The sequence below is a fragment of the Panthera leo genome, chromosome C2 (genome assembly GCF_018350215.1).
Source record: "Panthera leo isolate Ple1 chromosome C2, P.leo_Ple1_pat1.1, whole genome shotgun sequence".
Taxonomy (NCBI): domain Eukaryota; kingdom Metazoa; phylum Chordata; class Mammalia; order Carnivora; family Felidae; genus Panthera; species Panthera leo.
The window spans coordinates 146,091,619-146,111,022 of NC_056687.1; the positions used below are offsets into that span (position 1 = coordinate 146,091,619).

Sequence of the window (19,404 nt, forward strand, 5' to 3'; positions counted from 1 at the left end):
CTCCTTAACCTTGCTCTCCAGGCTCATACTTTGTTGAAAGATGGGGACAGTCTGTACTTACTCCACAGGAACTCTCTTCGTTTGCAGTTCCAGCCCTCTCTGCCACTGCCTTGTGCCATTGTCACTTACGGTGTCTCACCTGTCCTTTGTCCTATTCATGCCTTCCAGTGTGAGCAAGAATTTGGGTTTGCAAGAGTCAATTGCCATATTGTTTCCCTTTTCCTATTCTTTTTTTAAAAATGCACTAGGGGCGCCTGAGTGGCTCGCTCGGTTAAGCGTCCAACTTCAGCTCAGGTCATGATCTCACAGTCCATGAGTTCGAGCCCCGCGTCGGACTCTGGGCTGATAGCTCAGAGCCTGGAGCCCGCTTCGGATTCTCTGTCTCCCTCTGTCTGCCCCTCCTCTGCTTGCACTCTGTCGCATTGTCTCAAAAATAAATAAATGTTAAAAAAAAATTTTTTTTTTAATGCACCAAGAGACCTTTCCCCAAAAGAGTGACTTTTTTTTCCCCCTCTTGGTTGCTGAAATTCAGATGTGTGGGGGTTGCTCTTCCAGCGTTTTGTGGCATCTCCTTAAGATCTGAAGTTTTCATCTAGAACATACAGGCAGTTGAAGTTGGTGTTCCCACTCAGAACTGACCTCAAGACTCAGCGGTACATCATGTGAAACCTAACCACTCCCAACTGGCTTGCTACAAGCTTCCTTTCTCACTGAGCTTTGTTGACTGACGATACCAGACATGATTTAGGTGACGGATTCTCTTTGAAAGGTAATGGTTCTCTCCCTCGTACCTGGACTGTATTCTTATCACTGTATTCTCATCAAACGCATACAGTAGGTGAAAACTGCCATTCGAACAACTATGCATACTCTCTATGACATGCTCTCCGGTTCCGTGTCACCTACCCAACCTTTTTTCTTTCTGTTTCCTTGAGTGGAGCTATTGGTTTGGGAAAACTACTCTTCCTCAAATCATACATTCTTATTTTTTAACAGAACATTTCTTCTGGTCACCACTCACTTTTTCCCATTTTTCGTTGACCAGTTCAAAGGTAGTCCTTGCCACTGTGGTTCCCTGTTTCTCCAAGCTTTTCTATATTCTGCCAACACATAGACTGTAGCACACATTTAGCCCCGTCCCTGCTCGCTGTATTATCTCTATGCATTTGTACACGTGCCCTAATCCTCTCCTGGGTTATAACCTCTTTGAGGGCAATGCCATACCCACAGTGGCATCCAACAGTGCTGTGTTCAATGAGTGAATCTAGTCTCTGATCATGAGGACTGCTTCTTCACAGGTACCTTTGAGGGGAAATGAACGACGTATAAAACCAGTAGAATTCTGGCATTCTCGTCCAGTGGAGACAAGCTAACACAAAGCTCTCGCTGAACCATGACTGCCTTTCTCTGTCTTCTGCCACTGACTGTTTCTATGCTCTTCTTCCCAGAGCCAGGCCAGGCTAGCACATGACCCAAAGCTTGACATACAAGACATTGTATGTGGTCAGATAGCTGGTGCTAAGGACTCCCCTCCAGCAATCCCCAGGCATGCTTCAGTGGTCCAAGCTAGAAAAATGCCTGCCTTTCTTTTTACTCTTCTCACCTTTGTAGTAATATTTCCACTGTTGTGGGGCGCCTGGGTCCAACTCTCGATTTTGGCTCAGGTTGTGATCTCACAGTTCGTGAGTTTGAGCCCCGCATCGGGCTCTGCAATGACAGCACCAGTCTGCTTGGGATCTTCTCTCTCCCTCCCTCTCTGCCCTTTCCCTGCTCTCTCTTTCTCTCTCAAAATAAACATTAATTTTTTTTTTAAAAAGACTATTTCCACTGTTGCTAGTAAGAATTCCTATTCTAGGAAAATGCACGCTCAAAAGAGGGATGTTGGGTGGGTATAAGGTACCTGCCTTCCAGAAAGACCCTTTGCATCGATTTCTCTCCCCACCACCTATGTTTAAGGGTGGCCTGGGTGTCGGTCAGAACAGGACAAGCTAGAGTTTAGAAAAGAACAAAGACTCTGGTGGAGGTGTAGCGGTCTCTTCGTTTTCACCAGATACCACATACACAAACTTTTTGGAGGCAGGAGCGGTCATTCTTCCTATATTACCGAAGCCTCCTGCTCAGCCTTGGGCTTAGTTAACACCCAGTAAATGCTTTGTCCGTTTAGTGAGCACTTGCCGAGGACCTGATGTGTGTTAGGCACTGTTTACAATAGTACCGGAGAAAGACACGGCCCCTGCCGGCATGGAGTTCTCAGTCCGCTGAGGGTGGGGGAAGTAGAGAAAGGCAGATGTGAAACCAGTAACCAAAATCATAGCTATTTAATTCAAATTGTGCTAAGTTGTCGCATAGGAAAAATGTAGAGCGTCATGAGAATATATAAAACAAAACGTTTTCCCACATTTTCCTAGATTTCCTTTAGAGGGTGACATCGAAGCTGAAGTTTGAGGGATGAATGGGAGACATTGAATAGGTGGCCAGAGGCGGGGAAGACTGCGCAGGTGCACCCATCCCTGGAACAAAAAGTCACGATATATTATCCACAAAAATAATGCGGGTGTCAAACCCTCTAGATGCCTAAGGCGTGGGCCTGCTCCCTGACTGTGTATACCCGCTGAACCCAACTTCTTCTCTCCCTTGTTTTGTTTCCACATCAGAATACGCCACCAACAACCCTGACCTGTTGTTGGTCATATTCCAAGTGACAGGCGTCAGCCTCCTGCCCCCGCTGGGGATCGCCATAGCTGTCATCATCATCTTCTACTGCTACCGTGTTCACCGGCAGCAGAAGCTGAGCCCATCCTGGGAGACCAGCAAGCCGCGAAAGCTCATGGAGTTCAGCGAGCACCTCGCCATCATCCTGGAAGACGACCGCTCTGACATCAGCTCTACCTGCGCCAACAACATCAACCACAACACAGAGCTGCTGCCCATTGAGCTGGACACCCTGGTGGGGAAAGGCCGCTTCGCCGAGGTCTACAAGGCCAAGCTGAAGCAGAACACTTCTGAACAGTTCGAGACTGTGGCGGTCAAGATCTTCCCTTACGAGGAGTACGCCTCCTGGAAGACGGAGAAGGACATTTTCTCAGACATCAACCTGAAGCACGAGAACATACTGCAGTTCCTGACAGCCGAGGAGCGCAAGACGGAGCTGGGGAAGCAGTACTGGCTGATCACGGCCTTCCACGCCAAGGGCAACCTGCAGGAGTACCTGACGCGGCACGTCATCAGCTGGGAGGACCTGCGCACGCTGGGCAGCTCCCTCGCCCGGGGCATTGCCCACCTGCACAGCGACCACACCCTGTGCGGGAGGCCCAAGATGCCCATCGTGCACAGGGACCTCAAGAGCTCCAATATCCTCGTCAAGAACGATCTGACCTGCTGCCTGTGTGACTTTGGGCTTTCCCTGCGTCTGGACCCGACCCTGTCTGTGGATGACCTGGCCAACAGCGGGCAGGTAAGTTAGACCTGGATCCCCTTACTTGTAGGATCCCCGCCCTACGTCTCCATCCATCTCCCGTGTCTTTTGTCTCCAATGGCCCTGTGCTCTGCACACCTCTCAAGGGAATGTAGCAGAGGTCGGGAGTTGGCCCTGGAAATGCCCCACTGTCTTCTGCCAGGGTGTCGTTACTAATGGACAGCATTTCTCCTCCTGTTTCTGCAGACCTCTTCCAATTCAAGACAGACATTCTTCTCCTTGAGTCGGTCTTCATTTTCCTCCTGTTTGCAGAGTACATTTCATTGCTTCTAACGCCCTTAGTGCTTTGCCTCTATTTTTTCCCCTCTCTTACTCTTCTGCTGAGCACTTCCTACTCGGTACTATTGGTGGCCACGTTGTTTTCTTTTTACCATTCTAGAAGGCAACCTCCTTGAAGCCCAAAAGCACATCCATTTGGTCATATCTAGCACAAAGCCTTGAACGGTGAAAGTGACCAATAGATACTTACTGAGTGAGTTGACAGACTGAGTGAATATACAATTCTACGGTTTTTTTGAAGCATCTCATAGGTGAAAATAGAAACCTTTTTGGGTAAGGAGGTATTGGAAAGTCACTAGAAATTACCAAGCCATCCTTCACGAATGACGGCGCTCCGTGTTTTCACACACTGGAAGCTCGATGTGGATTATAGTAGAGTCTGGAAAGCACCGTTGTTTCCTCCGAGAAAGTGGGGGTATGTGCTTCTGAAGCATTCAGTTGCTCTTTGGTCTGGCCTCTTGGGTCCGTGGCTGCACAGGCATTGTTGAGGTAAACATATGGAATGCAACATGGACAGATTAATATGGCAGGGTAGTGAGTCATGCAATGACCTATTGAAAAGAAGAATTCCCTCTGATACATACGATTAAGAAACATTCCTTGGGATAGTCATATCAATTCACGTGACCTGCCCTAGATTCTTGAAAAGGTAAGGACTTCATTGTTATTTAGTTGAGCTATAGATACTGCAAAATCAGACATTTAAGTGATTGCTTCCCTAGAAATATCTTTCTCCTTTTTTCCTGTGTATACCACTGTTTTTGCATTATCAGCCATTGTCCAAAGAAAACTGCATAGCATGCTCATCAAAATTATAAAATGATCTAGATTTGGCCTTCTACTATAGAAATACTTTCACGCAGCTTAGTTCAGTAGAGATTTTATGAAGGTACACTACATTCTTGGCACACTAGAACGTACCACGGAGTAAACAAAGAATATTGAGGCCGTCCTTAAGTGACAGAAACTAATGGCAATTATTCTTACTTTCACCATAAATCTTGGTGTTTCAGGAATGAGAAAATAGTTATTTGCAAAAGCAAAAATAAAGTTCTAACATATCACAGATGTCGTCTCCCCAGTTATCTGTGAGGATGTTATTGTATAATACAATGACATATATCATGAAGGGAGAGAAAGCAGCCCTGGGGTTTGACATTTCCTTATTTTGGCGTGCTTTGTTTATATTTTTAAAAGTGTTTTCAGGGAGAGAAAAACTATTTTTAAAAATAATTTCAGAGGCTGTCCCTTTCTGTACCAGTCTCATTATTTAAAAGAGCGGTGTGCTTTTCAAAGATCATCTGCATGTGTAGAGAACAAACATCAGCTATATTTTTAGAATAAAAATGCAGCTGGATTTCACGATGGGCCTCAATGTCTATTTTTGCTTTAGGTGGGAACTGCAAGATACATGGCTCCAGAAGTCCTAGAGTCCAGGATGAATTTGGAGAATGTTGAATCCTTTAAGCAGACGGATGTCTACTCCATGGCTCTGGTCCTCTGGGAAATGACATCTCGCTGTAATGCGGTGGGAGGTATGTATGGACCACCCCCATACTGTGAGGGTAGACGTGTCTTCAAAATGATGTCACGTTGTTCGCTTCAAGCGTGATTCCGGGGGTACGACAGAGTTAACCCCACAGTGAGAGCTAGCTGAGATCGGTTAGTACACAGCCATTCCAGAATGACTGAGAATTGTGCTAAGAAGCCTAGATTTTTCAGCTGAAAACCATGTTTGGAGCAGAAGGCTTTCTATCCCCTTCTCTACAGTATAATTACTTTTCTCTTGACACCTCTCCACGGATATTTAAATATCTGGCAAGAGATGAACACTAGTAATATTTATAAGAATTACTCCTGTTTATCAAATAGATCATGTCGTTAGGAAAAATATCGGATTTTTGTTTGTTTTTATATTTGAAGGTTTTGAAACCCATCACCTATTTGCCTGGGTCCCTGTGTGGGGACGGCACTTCCTGTCTGGCCGACCCCGTTATTTTCTGCTGCCTGCCTTCCCCCCGTGGCACATCCAAAACTAACTTGGTTTTTCCTTGCGCAGTGAAATTTGTTTAACCAAGTTTCAGCCCCTGAGAATAATTTTCTGCTTGAAAGCTTTGACAGTTCCAAAACGAATCCTTCGACCAGTATGAGTTGTGTAAGAGACGGTGGTGCTGTTGTCACCGTCAGAATAAATTTACCTAGATTTCGGTATCTTTTCTATCCTTTCAAACCCGTTATTCTATAAACATGAGCTGGAGATTGTGTCTCTGTCTTTCCCTCTGTCAGCGCAGCCGGCTTATTAAGGCCCTATGTGAACTCTCTGCTTCCATTGTTATCAATGACTGAAGCCCTTTCCTGTTGATATTTGCTGAGTGTGGAAGAATTCGGGCTAATGGGGAAGAACTGAGTTCACCAACTTTTACGAGGTCTAAAAATGGATACAGTATAAACAAGTTTTCCCAAGGAAGGAACAGGATCTCATTTGCTCAGCTAGTCTCAGAAAACCTTTCATAACCTTTAGGATAAGAACGGATGGGTTTTGGGGAACCGGAAAGAGGCCATCCCGGTTCTCATTTTGTTTGATCTTAAGCCCACAGTCCTGCGTCTCTCATCTCCGCTCAGGCTGCAGAAACTCAAGTTATTTATCTCTCCTCACTTGGATCCAGCTGAAAGCCCTTCACTTGATTTAGTGTGTGAACTCACGTATTAAGCCCTTTTCTTTACCTTCTTTTGGAAAGCATCGTGGATTTTTTTGGGTTTTTTTTGGTTTAGAGGTTTTTCGTTTTTTGTTTTTTTCGAAGGGGGTGGAATGTATCTTAAAAACATTAAAGACAGATTCTTCGCTTCATCTTAATTACAGAGACCTTTCCTTTTTTTAAATATTTTTCAAGTTTTCTTATTTTGAGAGAGAGAAAGAGAGAACATGAGAGCACGAGCAGGGGAGGGGCACAGAGAGAGGGAGAGAGAATTTTAAGCGGGATCTGTGATGTCAGCACAGAGTCCGATGCAGGGCTTGAACTCACAAACCATGAGATCATGATGACCTGAGCCAAAGTCGGATGCTCAACTGACTGAGCCACCCAGGTGCTTCTCACAGACTTTTCTTCTGTATTTCAGGAGTCCCATGGAAAGAACATAGAGTCGGCAGATAGACACATTCCCTCCCAGCTGTTGTAGAGACACAGGTAGAAGGACAGGTCTTGCCCTCAGGAAGCTTGACTGATGAGACAGACTTTTTTTTTTTTCTTCTTTACTTTCAAAAATATTTACAAATTCATCAGTTTCTTGCCTTAGAAATGAAATCAATTATAATTCCCCCCAGTTGATGTTAGGCTTTAATTTTGAAGGTCTAAGAAAGAGGGTGGGATGTAGAAAAAGCTTTCCTTAAGCTTAAACCTTCTTTTCTCTCACTTGAAATGCAATGTGTGTAATTACTATCTTCTATTGACCATCTGATTTCAAAAAAGGAAATGCGGAATCTGAAGCTTAACTTGGTATGGCGAATTAGAGATTGAGATTGTATTTTGCCACATAGGTCAACTAATATTCCATTCCATCCAGTTTTATTCTGAGTAGCAGGCATCTAACTGCATGCGGGAGGATGCTAACCATTAGGGGACAGTCTTGTAGGGAATGTGAAACCCCAGCTGTCCTGCCGTTAAGGGACGCCATTCTGTTCTTACGGTTGAGCCCAGACTCTTACGTGAATGCTAAGCCTGGCCCTCGCTCGCCTTTCTAGCCTCATCTCCCCATAGCACTGTCATTCCACACGGCACGTCTTCTATGAATGCCTTTTAGGTCTCAACCCTAGGCTTTGTCTCGTGCTATTGACTGGGGCCGAAGTAGACTTCTAAACACGCAAGTGCAGGTCAGTTGTGACCAGTGCTGCACGAAGGTGAGGCAAGGACACGGGGCCCCAAAAGCCCACGTCAGCTGAGGGGAGCGAGACAGTAGGGTCGGGCAGGGAGGGCTCTGGAAGGATGCGTAAGACTTAGGACTGTCCTCTTGAGTTGCTTCTTTATCAGCCTCTCTCTGCGAGGCGGCTCGAGGGGAACAGAGAAAGAGCACTACCACCCCACTGGACCAGTCAAGTCTTTCTTATCAGATGACAGAATGGCAACAGTTGATCATAGCACTCTTCCGAAGCCAACTGGTACAGCCCCCTTCACACGGAGGAGCTCGAGAGGTGGGCTGCAATCATGGAAGAGGGTGGTCCAAGTGGAAAGGCATCCTGGTGGAAGCAGCTGTGATCATGAAGAAAGCCACGAAGCAGTAGTAGCCACCGTTCCCTGGGCACTTGCTTCGTGGGTCAGCTCATCCAGCCTACCGAGCACTCTCAGGCGCTGGTATTAAATGCTGCATTTTACAGATGGGAAAACTGAGGCTTCGGGAAGTGGGAAAGCCGTGTGGCCACGACACTGCTGGCCTGACCAGTGGAGGACATCGTAAAGAAAGGACATCACGGATTGGGCAGCCAGTGCTACCTTGTGCATCCTGGCCTCTAATTCAGTGTCTTTCTGGAAGTAGCCAGCAAGACTGTCACACTTGAGGAACGTTCAGTGATGGCCTCACTCGTGAAAGTCTCCAGGGATGGACTTTCCTGCCTCCTCTGGGTGCACCTCTATTAACAGATTCCTAAAGCTCTTAATTTCTGAGCATGTTACAGACTCAGTGCCTTAAAGTCTGAGATAACTTCTTTATCCTTATTTCTCTGAAGATCTGTTTATTCGTTCATTCCTTCTGTTAACAAATATTTATTGAGTACCAGTTGCAAGGCAGGCATTATTCAAATGCTAAGGACACAGCAGTGGGGGGCAAAAAAAAACAAACAGAAAAAATGCCCTCTCTGTCCTCCAGAGACAAGGAGTCTGTGAAGAACTAATATTGTAGAAAGAGGGGTAATGAGAAAACAGATATGTGATTACAGCACCGGGGTGGGAGTAGGCAGATATGAATTTAGAAAGCAAAATAAAGAGTCAGGGACAGATCATGGCAGAGAGCATCATCTCGGACACTCGGATCACCTGAAAGAACACAGAAGTCAGGAAAACAGGTCTTTCAGAGTTGTTTGAAGAAGGAGCCAGATCGCAGGAGGTGATTGGTCTGTGACTGTCTTAGAAAGGAGGAAAGTCGTGAAATCGTCCTTCAGCAAGGACAGACCCGGAGACGGGCCCTGCTTTACAAAGAAATCTCTGTCCGGCTTTTGGTTTATTTGGTGTTCATGCAAGCGTTTGCGGTGCGTGGGAGGCGGAGGACGGCGGGGACCCTTTCGGGGGGCCCCCCTCTGGCGAGCACAGCAGACACAATATTCACATCACCCCCAGCCAAAACGGACCCACCAGAAAACCAACTTCCAAATAAATCCCTGGCCACTGAGGTCTTTGAATAGAAACTGACACACGGCAGCCCGCGGAGCGGGCGTTTAACGAGGGGAGAGACGCAGCTCTTAAGCATCCTGTCTGCCCGCCACAGGCCTGGAAGACAGAAAGTCACATGAGTCAAAAAGAAAGGCAAAAGAGAAAAACAACAACGACGACGAAGAGGGGTGGGGGAGGAGGGCTGAAGAGAGGATAAGAGGCGCTCGAAGTTTTCCTGGGTTTCAGGGGAGCATCATTTAGAAGCAGATGCAAAACTCAGGGGTGCTGCCTCGAGGACCAGTGTCAGCCTGCTCTATGAAGTTGGAACTGCCAGATGCCGACTTCCGGAGGAAGAGCATCGTGTCCCAGAGACTTGCCCTCTGCGTGTGCAAAATCCGGGGGGGTGGGGGGAGCGGCAAGGGTGGTGTTTCTCTTAAGAGCCTCCTGAGAGACATGAGAGGAAGCTGCCAGGATCTGGGAGGGATGGCTTCCATCAGTGGAAAGACTCTGGGGAAAGCCTGGGAGAGGGGAGCCAGAAAGGAGAGCAAGCCATACGCGCGATAAAGAAGTTCCGCAGACAAGATGTTTTTTGAGGCAGCCGGGGAGATCCCGAGGTGGAGGTGTCGTGTTGGGCCCTGGGGCGCCCGGCCTGGGAAGCAGCCTGAGGGTGGGACAGAGACTGGGTCCCAGTGAATAGTTCTGTCATGGGGACGTCTGCCTGGGGTTGGTTGCCTCAGAGCCTGGAACAGGAATGGAGCCTGAGTGGTTTATTTGGGAAGAGATCCCAGGAAATGCCAGTAAGCGAAGGCAGAAGCGAGTCAGGAAAGGGGAGGAAGCCGGGAAAGGGCGGGTCATCAAGCAGGCCATCGCTGCGGGCAGCTGGAACACAGTCCTGCCGGGGACTCCGGGAGCAGACACACACACGAACACATACACACACACACACACACGCACGCACGCCCCGGGAGCACACCATCCGACCCACGGGCAAGCCGGCTGTTTTCCTCCCAAACCCCATCCATCGTGGGTTCAAGGTCGCTCCCGGGGCGAGTCGGAAGGGCGAACACAACCTGCCCAGCAGGTTCCACCTGTGTTGGGCCAGCGGGCGTGGACAGCCATGTGGCCGGCGGCCTTCTGGCAGTATATGGAGTAACGGTACGGGGAGCCCGCTCCCCCCTTGACTGGCGTGATGACAGTTCCTTGCAGAAGGGAGGCCTGAGCCGTGGCATCGTTTGATCAGGTGCACAGACGGCACCTCCAGAAAATCACGCGTTAACGCCGCGGCCAACACCGCCCTGATCTGGTGCTCGCGGCACAGGTTGTGAGGGGCTCCTCTTCCCCCACCTCTACCACCACCAGCCCACCTGTTTCGCCAAAACCCAGAATGGACCAGCGTTTGGGTTTCATGCTGGTCAATAAAAGCAGTTAGGGAGAAGGCTGCTCGTTGCCATCAGTGAGGGGTTTTCTCGTTGGCTCTTTTGTTCTTTTGTGTAACTCGTTTAGAAATTACACACCGTAACCGTCCGACAGATGTCCGTAAGGTTCCCCTTCTCGGAGCCATGCGGTGCGGAGGGGCCGGCCAAGGCAGGGAGGGACACGTTTGTCACATTTGTGACAGGCACGTTCCCACCTGGGGCTGCCCCAGCTGGGCTTGTTCTGGCCAGCGGGGGGAGAAAGAACTCACCGAAACGCTTAGTAGAGAGGAGAAAGCATGCAGGCTTCCTAAAAAGGCAAAGCCAGTTCATCAGAGGAACAGTAATAGAGCCCGCGATTCTGAGCGTTCTTCCCGGAATCCAGCGTGCTCTCTGGCCTCGGTTTTCACGACTGGAAAATGAACTGTTGGATCCCATCTCTCAAGACTCTTCTTCAGCATTCTCTGTCTGACTCATTTGAAATGTTGAAAGTATGTTTAATAACTTGCATTCAGCTCCTCTGTCAAGACACAACTCCTATTCCTTGCAAAACACGTACAACAGTCCTGCTGAGAGCATGGGCTGCAGAGGGTGCTGGCCCTCGGACGGGTTGTTCCAGATTTGCGACATGATGAGGACAGAGCGGGGGTGCAGTGACTCTGATAGTGGTCTGGGGTTGCCCAGGACCCCCAAATGGCATTCCTTCTTCCTGTAATTTTCTACAGTGTTTTACCTAAGCTTCAGTCCCCAGTGAATTGGGGGGAGGGGGGCAAAACATCTATCTAGTCTTTTATCAAAAAGAGATAGATTGAGAAGCACTCATCGTAAACAGTAAGGGGCAAATTTAAATCACTTTTTTGGGAAGTTTGTTTTTGAGAGAGAGAGCATTTGCGTGAGCAGGGAGGGGCAGAGACGGAGGGAGAGAGAGAATCCCAAGCAGGTTCTGTGCTGTCAGCATGGAGCCAGACTCGGGGCCTGAACTCACCCACCGTGAGGTCATGACCTGAGCCAAGATCGAGAGTCACATGCTTAACCGACGGAGCCACCCAGATGCCCTTTATCACTTTTAATCCCAGCATTGCACCTAAGCCACTTTTGTGAGACTAAGGATGAGGAGTGGGACAAAGATTTGCTTTTGCCTATATCCGTCTACTTAGTAATTTTGGAGTTTTAAACACATGCATTTTCTAAAATAAAAGCATTTTAAGCACGAACATGAACAACAGATAAGGACAAAAGATAAACAGACGGGGATAAAAGACATGTAACCTGGACCGAGCAATTTTGCCAGAGTGGATGAAGCAGCTCAGCCCCTAGTTGCCTGAAACCATGGGAGAAAGTTGGAGCTGAAAACCAACCTCTGGTTTGGCCAGTCACCACGTCTGCTCGAGTCCCCGGACCGTCTGGGTTTCAGTGCTTGAGGTTTCATCCCAGGAAGGACCATCGGTGCCCAACTGGCTGACAGAGGCTTCCTGCCCTCAACCACCTGCCCCAGGGCTTAGGCCTCCACCTCGGTCTCTGTGGCCGCCTCCTCCTGCTGAAGCAAAGAAAATATGCACGGTATCCTGAGGGCCTCTGAGCAGACCAGACCCGAGGAGCAGTTAGCACCTGGCCTCCAGGAAGAAAGAAACAGCCTCTCTTACAATGTCTGTCGGCGGTCATCCTCCACAACCTGAGTAGAGACCTGAGAAGGCATTGCCTTCACAGCCACAGAAGGGAAGAAAAGGAAAAGAATGTTGGCAGACAGTGGTCTCCACGATCAGAGATTCAAGCCGGTGACTGAGAAGCAGAGGGACACATGCTGCCAAGCACAGGTCATCTTTACCTGTTATAGGGCATGATTTAAAAAACGGGTGGGAGTGTGTACGTTTAAACTGAGGGCGAAAAGCAAAGAAAGAGGAATTGCAAAAATCCTCAAGACAAAAAGCCCGCTTAGCTGTTTTGAAAAATGTATGTTATGTAAATATGACAGTCACCGGGAGTTGAAGAAAAGTCAGCTGAAAATATGCATACACTTTAGTTTTATTTTTTTTTAACATGCATATACTTTAAGTCCCGTTTCCTCACTGGAAAGACTACCTCGTTATTAAGGGATGGGGGTGTGCCAGTGTGGGTCACAGCATGGTCACCCAGACTTGTCTATTTTTCTTTTTTTAGTGTTTATCTTTGAGAGAGAACGTGCAAGTGGGGGAGGGGCAGAGAGAGAGGGGGACAGAGGACACGAAGCCGGCTCTGCGCTGACAGCAGCGAGCCTAGTGCGGGGCTCGAACTCACAAACTGTGAGATCATGACCAGAGCTAAGTCAGACGCTTAACTAAGCCACCCAGGTGCCCCAGACTTGTCTTATTTATTTATTTATTTATTTATCTAAAATGTTTTTATTTATTTTTGAGACAGAGACAGAGCATGAGCAGGGGAGGGGCAGAGAGAGAGAGAGAGAGAGAGAGGGAGGGAGGGAGACACAGAATCAGAAACAGGCTCCAGGCTCTGAGCTGTCAGCACAGAGTCCGATGCGGGGCTCGAACTCACGGACCGCGAGATCATGACCTGAGCTGAAGTCGGACGCTCAACCGACTGAGCCACCCAGGCGCCCCCAGACTTGTCTAATTTAAACTTAAAAGGAGATTCATAGAGTCACACTCTCCCAGTTCAGCTCAGAGAATCCATTCCTTTGCCAGCCACCTTCAGACTGCCCTTGACCTCACCTGCCTACGTTATCTCCCACAAGTCACAGACTCCTACCCCTCAGGGATACCAGGGAGTCTGACAAATCTCACAGCTTCCCAAGGCTTTAGGAAAAATAGGAAGTAATCCAGTTAAATATCTCTTCACTCTGGGAAAGGACTGTTGCCTTTGTCTTCTTTTCCAAAGGGGCATTCATTACTTTTTCTTTAAGCAGAAAACAAGCCCATGCCTAATGCCCTCTGCCATCGTCAGCTCGCCCCCATTCCCCATGGAAACCTGCGTTAGTCCCCACAGAACTTACAAAATTAGTGTGGTTTGTGGAACTTTGAAGATTAGAACTGGAAATTAAATAAATTGGCCCTGGGTTATGACAACCTCAACTCTGGAGATTTTTTTTTCTTTGTTCTCTAGGAATCTTAGCCATGAGCTCAACACCTGGGATTGATTCTGATCCCGCCCAGTTTCCTTCCCTGACTGCAGTCATCCCCGGCCCCTTTGTGAGCCCTGTGCTGTGGGAATTGTTGATGGGTTAGTACATTCACTTTCTCAGGAAGAAGCCCTGTCAAGGCTTCCTCAGGGTGACTTTGCAACCAGGGTCCGGTGGTGCAGTTTAGCTGAGAGATCGACCTGAAGAGAAAACACTTCTTTGACTGCTGTCTTAGGCTGGCTTTCCTAGAACTAATCTAAAACAAAGAGTTTTGTGCAGTGGTTTACTGCGGATGAGGTCTCAGGAGAAGGGAGTAAGGGAAGGGGAGAACCGCAGTAAGCCTGTAGTTTCAGGAGAGGTCTAGCCTCAGCCTCATCTCATGGGGAACTCTAGAGTATGAATTGTACCATGGTTATCTCCCTGCAGAGGCAAGAGGGTTAGACTATTAATACTCCCACGTTAATTTATCATTGGCTGCCGGCTGTCTCTCAGGGTGAGGCTTTCTGGAAATCTCTAGGCCAGGCAGCTCTCATCAGCGAAGGGCAATCCTCCAGAGGAGGGTGAAGTTGTGGTCTCTTAGGACTCAACACCTGTGGTAGCTGGGGGCTGGTGCTCTTGGCTTGGTTAAGGTATAGAGCCAGGGAGCCAACAATGCTAGCTATGGCAGCCAAAACAGTTGGAAATGGAGAGTGTGTGGACTGATACATTATCTAAGGAACACTTTATATCATATACAAATCCTATCCCATTATATTGTATTAGAATATGCATACCTCAAGACATGGAAGTAAGAGGGCATCATATTATTTGACTAGGTTGGATTACAAGATAATCCGGAGGGCGACAGGGAGGTCATCCACTTCAGCCCCTTCCTTTTATAGAAGACAATATTTAGATCAGAGTAAACTGTACTGAGAACCAGCTCTGATTACCAGTCCTCGGCTTCTAGAATTCGACCCAACTCATATCTGTCGCATGCCTGCTATGTATATGGCACAGTTTTTAGCACTGAGCAGAGAATCAGAGGACACTAGACTCAGCCTCTGCCTTGGGCCTTAGGAATGTACAGTCTGTAGAAGAAGATGAGGGAATGGAAGAAAGAAGTATTATGCAGGTCAAAATTCAGATCTCACCTCGAGAGCAGGAAGGGTTAAGTGCTGTGGCACTGGAGGGGCAAAAGTGGACACACCAAAGGATGGTCTGTGCTCACCTCAATGTGATGGGAAGCCTTCATCACAAATTTCCTGAAAAAAGATCTTCTATTTGGGGGCTAGAGGGGGTGCCACAGAAGATGAATCTGCAAGTGGGGTTCTGGGAAAGGGGAGAAAACAAACAAATAAGAACAGGCAATCCATTTTCAAAATGTCATTTGCCTCAAAAGCTTCTTCAGTTCTTAGCCTGGAAGGGCAACTTATTGAAAGGTTTACTCATTAAACAAGATTATTTTGCTAAAAGCCCAAGGTCCTGGTTTCTGTAGGGAAAATGTTGGATCCAGCCCATCCTCCATTTCCAGCACAGACATGTTTTACTTATTTTTATTTTTTGACATTTATTCATTTTTTTGAGAGAGAGTACGAGTGGGGGAGGGGCAGAGAGAGGGGAGACACCGAACCAAAAGCAGGCTCCCCCAGGCTCCGAGCTGTCAGCACAGAGCCCGACGCAGGGCTCGAACTCACAGGCCACGAGATCATGACCTGAGCTGAAGTCAGATGCTTAACCCACTGAGCTACCCAGGTGCCCCCAGATATGTTTTAGTACAGGAGTGTTTTCAGTCTTTTAGGCTGTCCTGTGCCATACTGACATGTAGGGGATCCCCACCCACTTACTGCGTTGTTTTAGTATTCACTTAGAGTTTAGGCATTGCCACTTTGGACGGGATCTAAGATTCATCCATCCATCCATCCCTCAACAAAGTATTAATTGAGAGCCTCTTGTAGAGGAGGCCCTACCAGGGGTGCTGGGAATACAAGGATGACCAAAGGGAGTCTGAACCTACTCTCAGATGCACACAATCTTGTTAGATGAGACCAATAAATTTGACTATAGCAAAATATGATACATGCTAACATAGAGCTCTGCCCAGGACATCTAGCCAGGAATGTCTTGAAGGATATTCAAGGAAGTTTCTATAAAGAGATTCACTTTAGTTGAAATCTGAAGCCCTAGGGAAGGAGTACAGCATCCTCTCTGATCGTCTTTGTCACATGTACCACTAAAGGAAAATTACCTTTTTAAATTTTGTTTGTTGATGTGTTGTCAATCTCTCTCCTCTGCGATCCCACTAAACAGCATTGCTCAATGTTTTTGTCATCATTGCTGGCCTTAGGAGTCTTTATAGACATTTTTTGTTTTTTTCTTCTCGTGTGTGTGTGTGTGTGTGTGTGTGTGTGTGCGTGTTTTAATTTTAAGTAGGCTCCACACTTAAAGTGGGGTTTGAACTATGACCCTCATATCAAGAGTCGCATGCTTTACTGACTGGGCCAGCCAGGCACCCCAACAGTTTTTTTTTTCCTTAATCCTTACTCTGCATCAGTGATTTTCCTTCCTGGAAGAACATACATAATCTAAAATTCACTGTCTGAATCATTTTTAAGTGTAGAATTCACTAGCGTTAAGTACATTCACAGTGATGTTTAACCATCCCCATTACCTATTTCCAGAACTTTCTCATCTCCCCCAACTGAAACTCTGTACCCATTAAACAATAACCCTCCATCTCTCTCCCACACACACGCACCCTCCCAGTCCCCAGCAACCACCCGTCTACCTTCTGTCTCTATGAATTAGTCCATTTTAGGTGCCTCATGTAAATGGAATCAGATGATATTTCTCCTTTCGTGATTGCCTTCTTTCACTTAACATAACATGCTTGAGGTTCATCCACTTTGTAACTTGTGTGAGCATTTCATTCATTTTTAGGCTGGGTATCCCCATGAAGTTGGCCACCACCTATTAAACCTGTGTGGGTCCCAGGGACCTTTGTAGGGCTACAAACCATGGTGATGTGTAAGACTTCTCCACCTCCCAAGAACCAGTGTTGCCCTCTTGGGGCAACATCATCCCCCTGAGAATGCCCGCATGAAAATGTACGCTGAGTGACCTTGTTGGTCCCATTCTTCACCGTCCGCAGCCATTAGCACAGTCCCTGGCATGTAGCAAGAGCTTGACAATCATCCATCATTTCTCTGGCTCTTTCCACAACTACTCCTTCTTTCTTATTTTGATCCACTCTTCTTTAAGCATTGCTCTCAGAGGAATCACAGATACATTTCGATGCTCAGTGGCTCAGGGTACTCGGCCAGGCTGCTCACCTTGTTCTTGTCCCCAAGCTGCCCACGCCCTTCTCAGCGGCCTTGCTCACCTGCTCTCTTTAACAGAGGTGAAAGAGTACGAGCCTCCATTTGGTTCCAAGGTGCGGGAGCACCCCTGTGTTGAGAGCATGAAGGACAATGTGCTGAGAGACCGAGGACGACCAGAAATTCCCAGTTCCTGGCTCAACCACCAGGTAAGGAGTTGCTGTTCCGAAGGGAGAAGCAGATTTGTCTGAAGTGGCCTCTAGTAGAGGAGAGAATGTTAGGATATTGGGCTTCAGTCGGAGGCCGGGCCGCTTGGTGCTCCACGATCCTGTTAGGTTTTGTTTCTAGAGAAAATGTCACTGAAGTGGACTCACGCGGCAGACACACCATTCAAAGAGGGCGCTCCAGTAATCCTTTGCAGGCCGTCGTCCCGTTACGCAAGCCCGCTTGGGTCTGGCGTTAAAATATTTTGTTGGCAGCCTCTGCCCCTCACCCCCCAAGCCTTTACGTAGCGTGTTTATGTTTTGTTCCCTTCTGGGTTCCAAATACCGTCTCCTGGGAATCTTCCGCTCTAAGAGTGAGAAGTAAGCAGAGTCTGTCCCCCAGTGGGACTGGGGGGGCGGGTGCCGTGTGCTCATGGCCGTGTGCCGGCCGCGCACACTGGGTCTGGAAGGACACCAGCTCTGCCATAAAAGAAAGCCGGGAGAAGTAGGAAGGTCCAAGTGAACAAATAGGAAATCTGTCTGTGGGGAGCATCCTCAGGGCTGTTGCTGTTTCTTTTCTTTTTCTGAGAGATGGTAGGCAAGGGCATCTGTGGAAGGGCAGCGGTTCTGGACTTTCGGGGTGAACTCTCCAAATTCTTTGTTTGGGGGCATCTTGACGAGAGCGGTGGTCAGAGAAGCAGAAGAAAGTGAGTGATAGGTTGCCAGGGCAAGAGAGCTGTGCGACATACTCGGGAGAGAGGGTGAAGGAAGGACGAGAGGGAGCCGTGTGCTCCTGTCTCACGGACAGAGCTGATCTTTCTCCTGGGTAGACCCTCTGATGGCCTCCTTTGGAAGAATTCCCTTATCCAGTGAAGGCTGGGCTAAGTCATAGGTTTTCCGAAGGGCAAGGCAAATTGAGATAAGCAACAGAGACAACAGATCACGCACAATCAGGAAGACAGATGGAGCCGGAAGCCTGGTCGGTGCCAATCCTGGCCCGGAGCCACTTCAGCAGACAGTCCCTAATAAAGTCGGCGTAGAGCTTGAACCAGGCCATGGTAGCCCAGGGCTTCCCCGGGGTTTCGGGCAAACCCTCTTTGGCTGAAAACGCAAGGCTGTTTTGGGTTCCTTCCGAAGTCAGCAGGCACTGGGGTTATTTCTTTCAAACCCCGTTGCCTCCTCTGCTGTATGGTTCTTGTAATGAAGCCATTATTCATGATGATAAAATTCTGGAAAGAATTTGCATAATACATTTTTTCTCTTAATGAGATTTGTTGCCCTATTGATTTCACGTTAATGCTTAATATTTAATTTAATTTACTGCCTGTAATTACAGGGCCAGAATAAAATAAATGTTACTTGTGTACCAACAGTACCACTCCACTCTTAACAGGCCATCAATCAATACCGTCAATTAGGTGAATTTTACAATTAATTCAACATCATGAATTCACTCACAGGGCAGGAAGGGAGGGAGAGGCTCCTAGGTGTGTTGGGAAAGTTACCTGTGGTGGATGTTCAACAGCAACGTGCCGGTTCTCGGGGCAGGTGCTGGGGTATATCCGTCCCTCCTGGGCCACTTGTATCAAAGATCACCAGTGACCATGGGGAGCCTCTAACTGCCGGACGCACGCCCTACGTCTGCCTCTCTGTTTAACCCCTGCCTGCTTGGTTGCCAAAAAGGACTTGAAATGATGAACGTGTTTGCACTGCAAAATAAAAATTACACCCCTGAGAGAAGACCCTTGTCACCGTACTGGGCAGCATTTCCTGAATGCCACCCCCTCCTTTTTAAAAAAATTTTTTTTTTAAGTTTTTGATACAGACAGAGTGCGAGTGGGGGAGGGACAGAGAGAGAGGGAGACACTGAATCTGAAGCGGGCTCCGAGCTGTCTGCACAGAGCCCGACGCGGGGCTTGAACTCACGGACTGTGAGATCATGATCTGAGCCCAAGTCGGACGCTTAGCCAGCTGAGCCACCCAGGCGCCCCTGAATGGCCCTTTTGAACGGCGTCTTTATGGGGCTGGACGGAACCTTCTGACAGAGCCTGGAGTCTAGCACGGCTGACTTACAAAGACAGCTGCTTCCTAGGGTGCAGCCTGATGTCTCTGGGAGGAGCGGGGCACGAGGGGTCATCCTTGGCAGCTGCCGGAAGCTGTCCAGAGAACGTGGGACTTCACAGGAGGAAACCAGCCCAAGGTTTGGACTTCACTCTGACTGGGGTATTTAACCCTGTTTAAATAGAAAGGTGTCTGTGATTCCAACTATA

General features: G+C 48.0%; 1 protein-coding gene across 1 annotated transcript in view; it reads left to right on the forward strand.

The window, feature by feature from the left end:
* TGFBR2 (transforming growth factor beta receptor 2) overlaps nucleotides 1–19,404 on the forward strand; it is a 91,639-nt gene that overhangs the window by 68,821 nt on the left and 3,414 nt on the right. Inside the window, exons 4-6 of the mRNA XM_042955687.1 lie at nucleotides 2,655–3,454; nucleotides 5,148–5,289; nucleotides 17,013–17,140. Coding sequence (XP_042811621.1) covers nucleotides 2,655–3,454; nucleotides 5,148–5,289; nucleotides 17,013–17,140 — 1,070 coding nt within the window. The remainder of the gene's footprint in view (nucleotides 1–2,654; nucleotides 3,455–5,147; nucleotides 5,290–17,012; nucleotides 17,141–19,404) is intronic.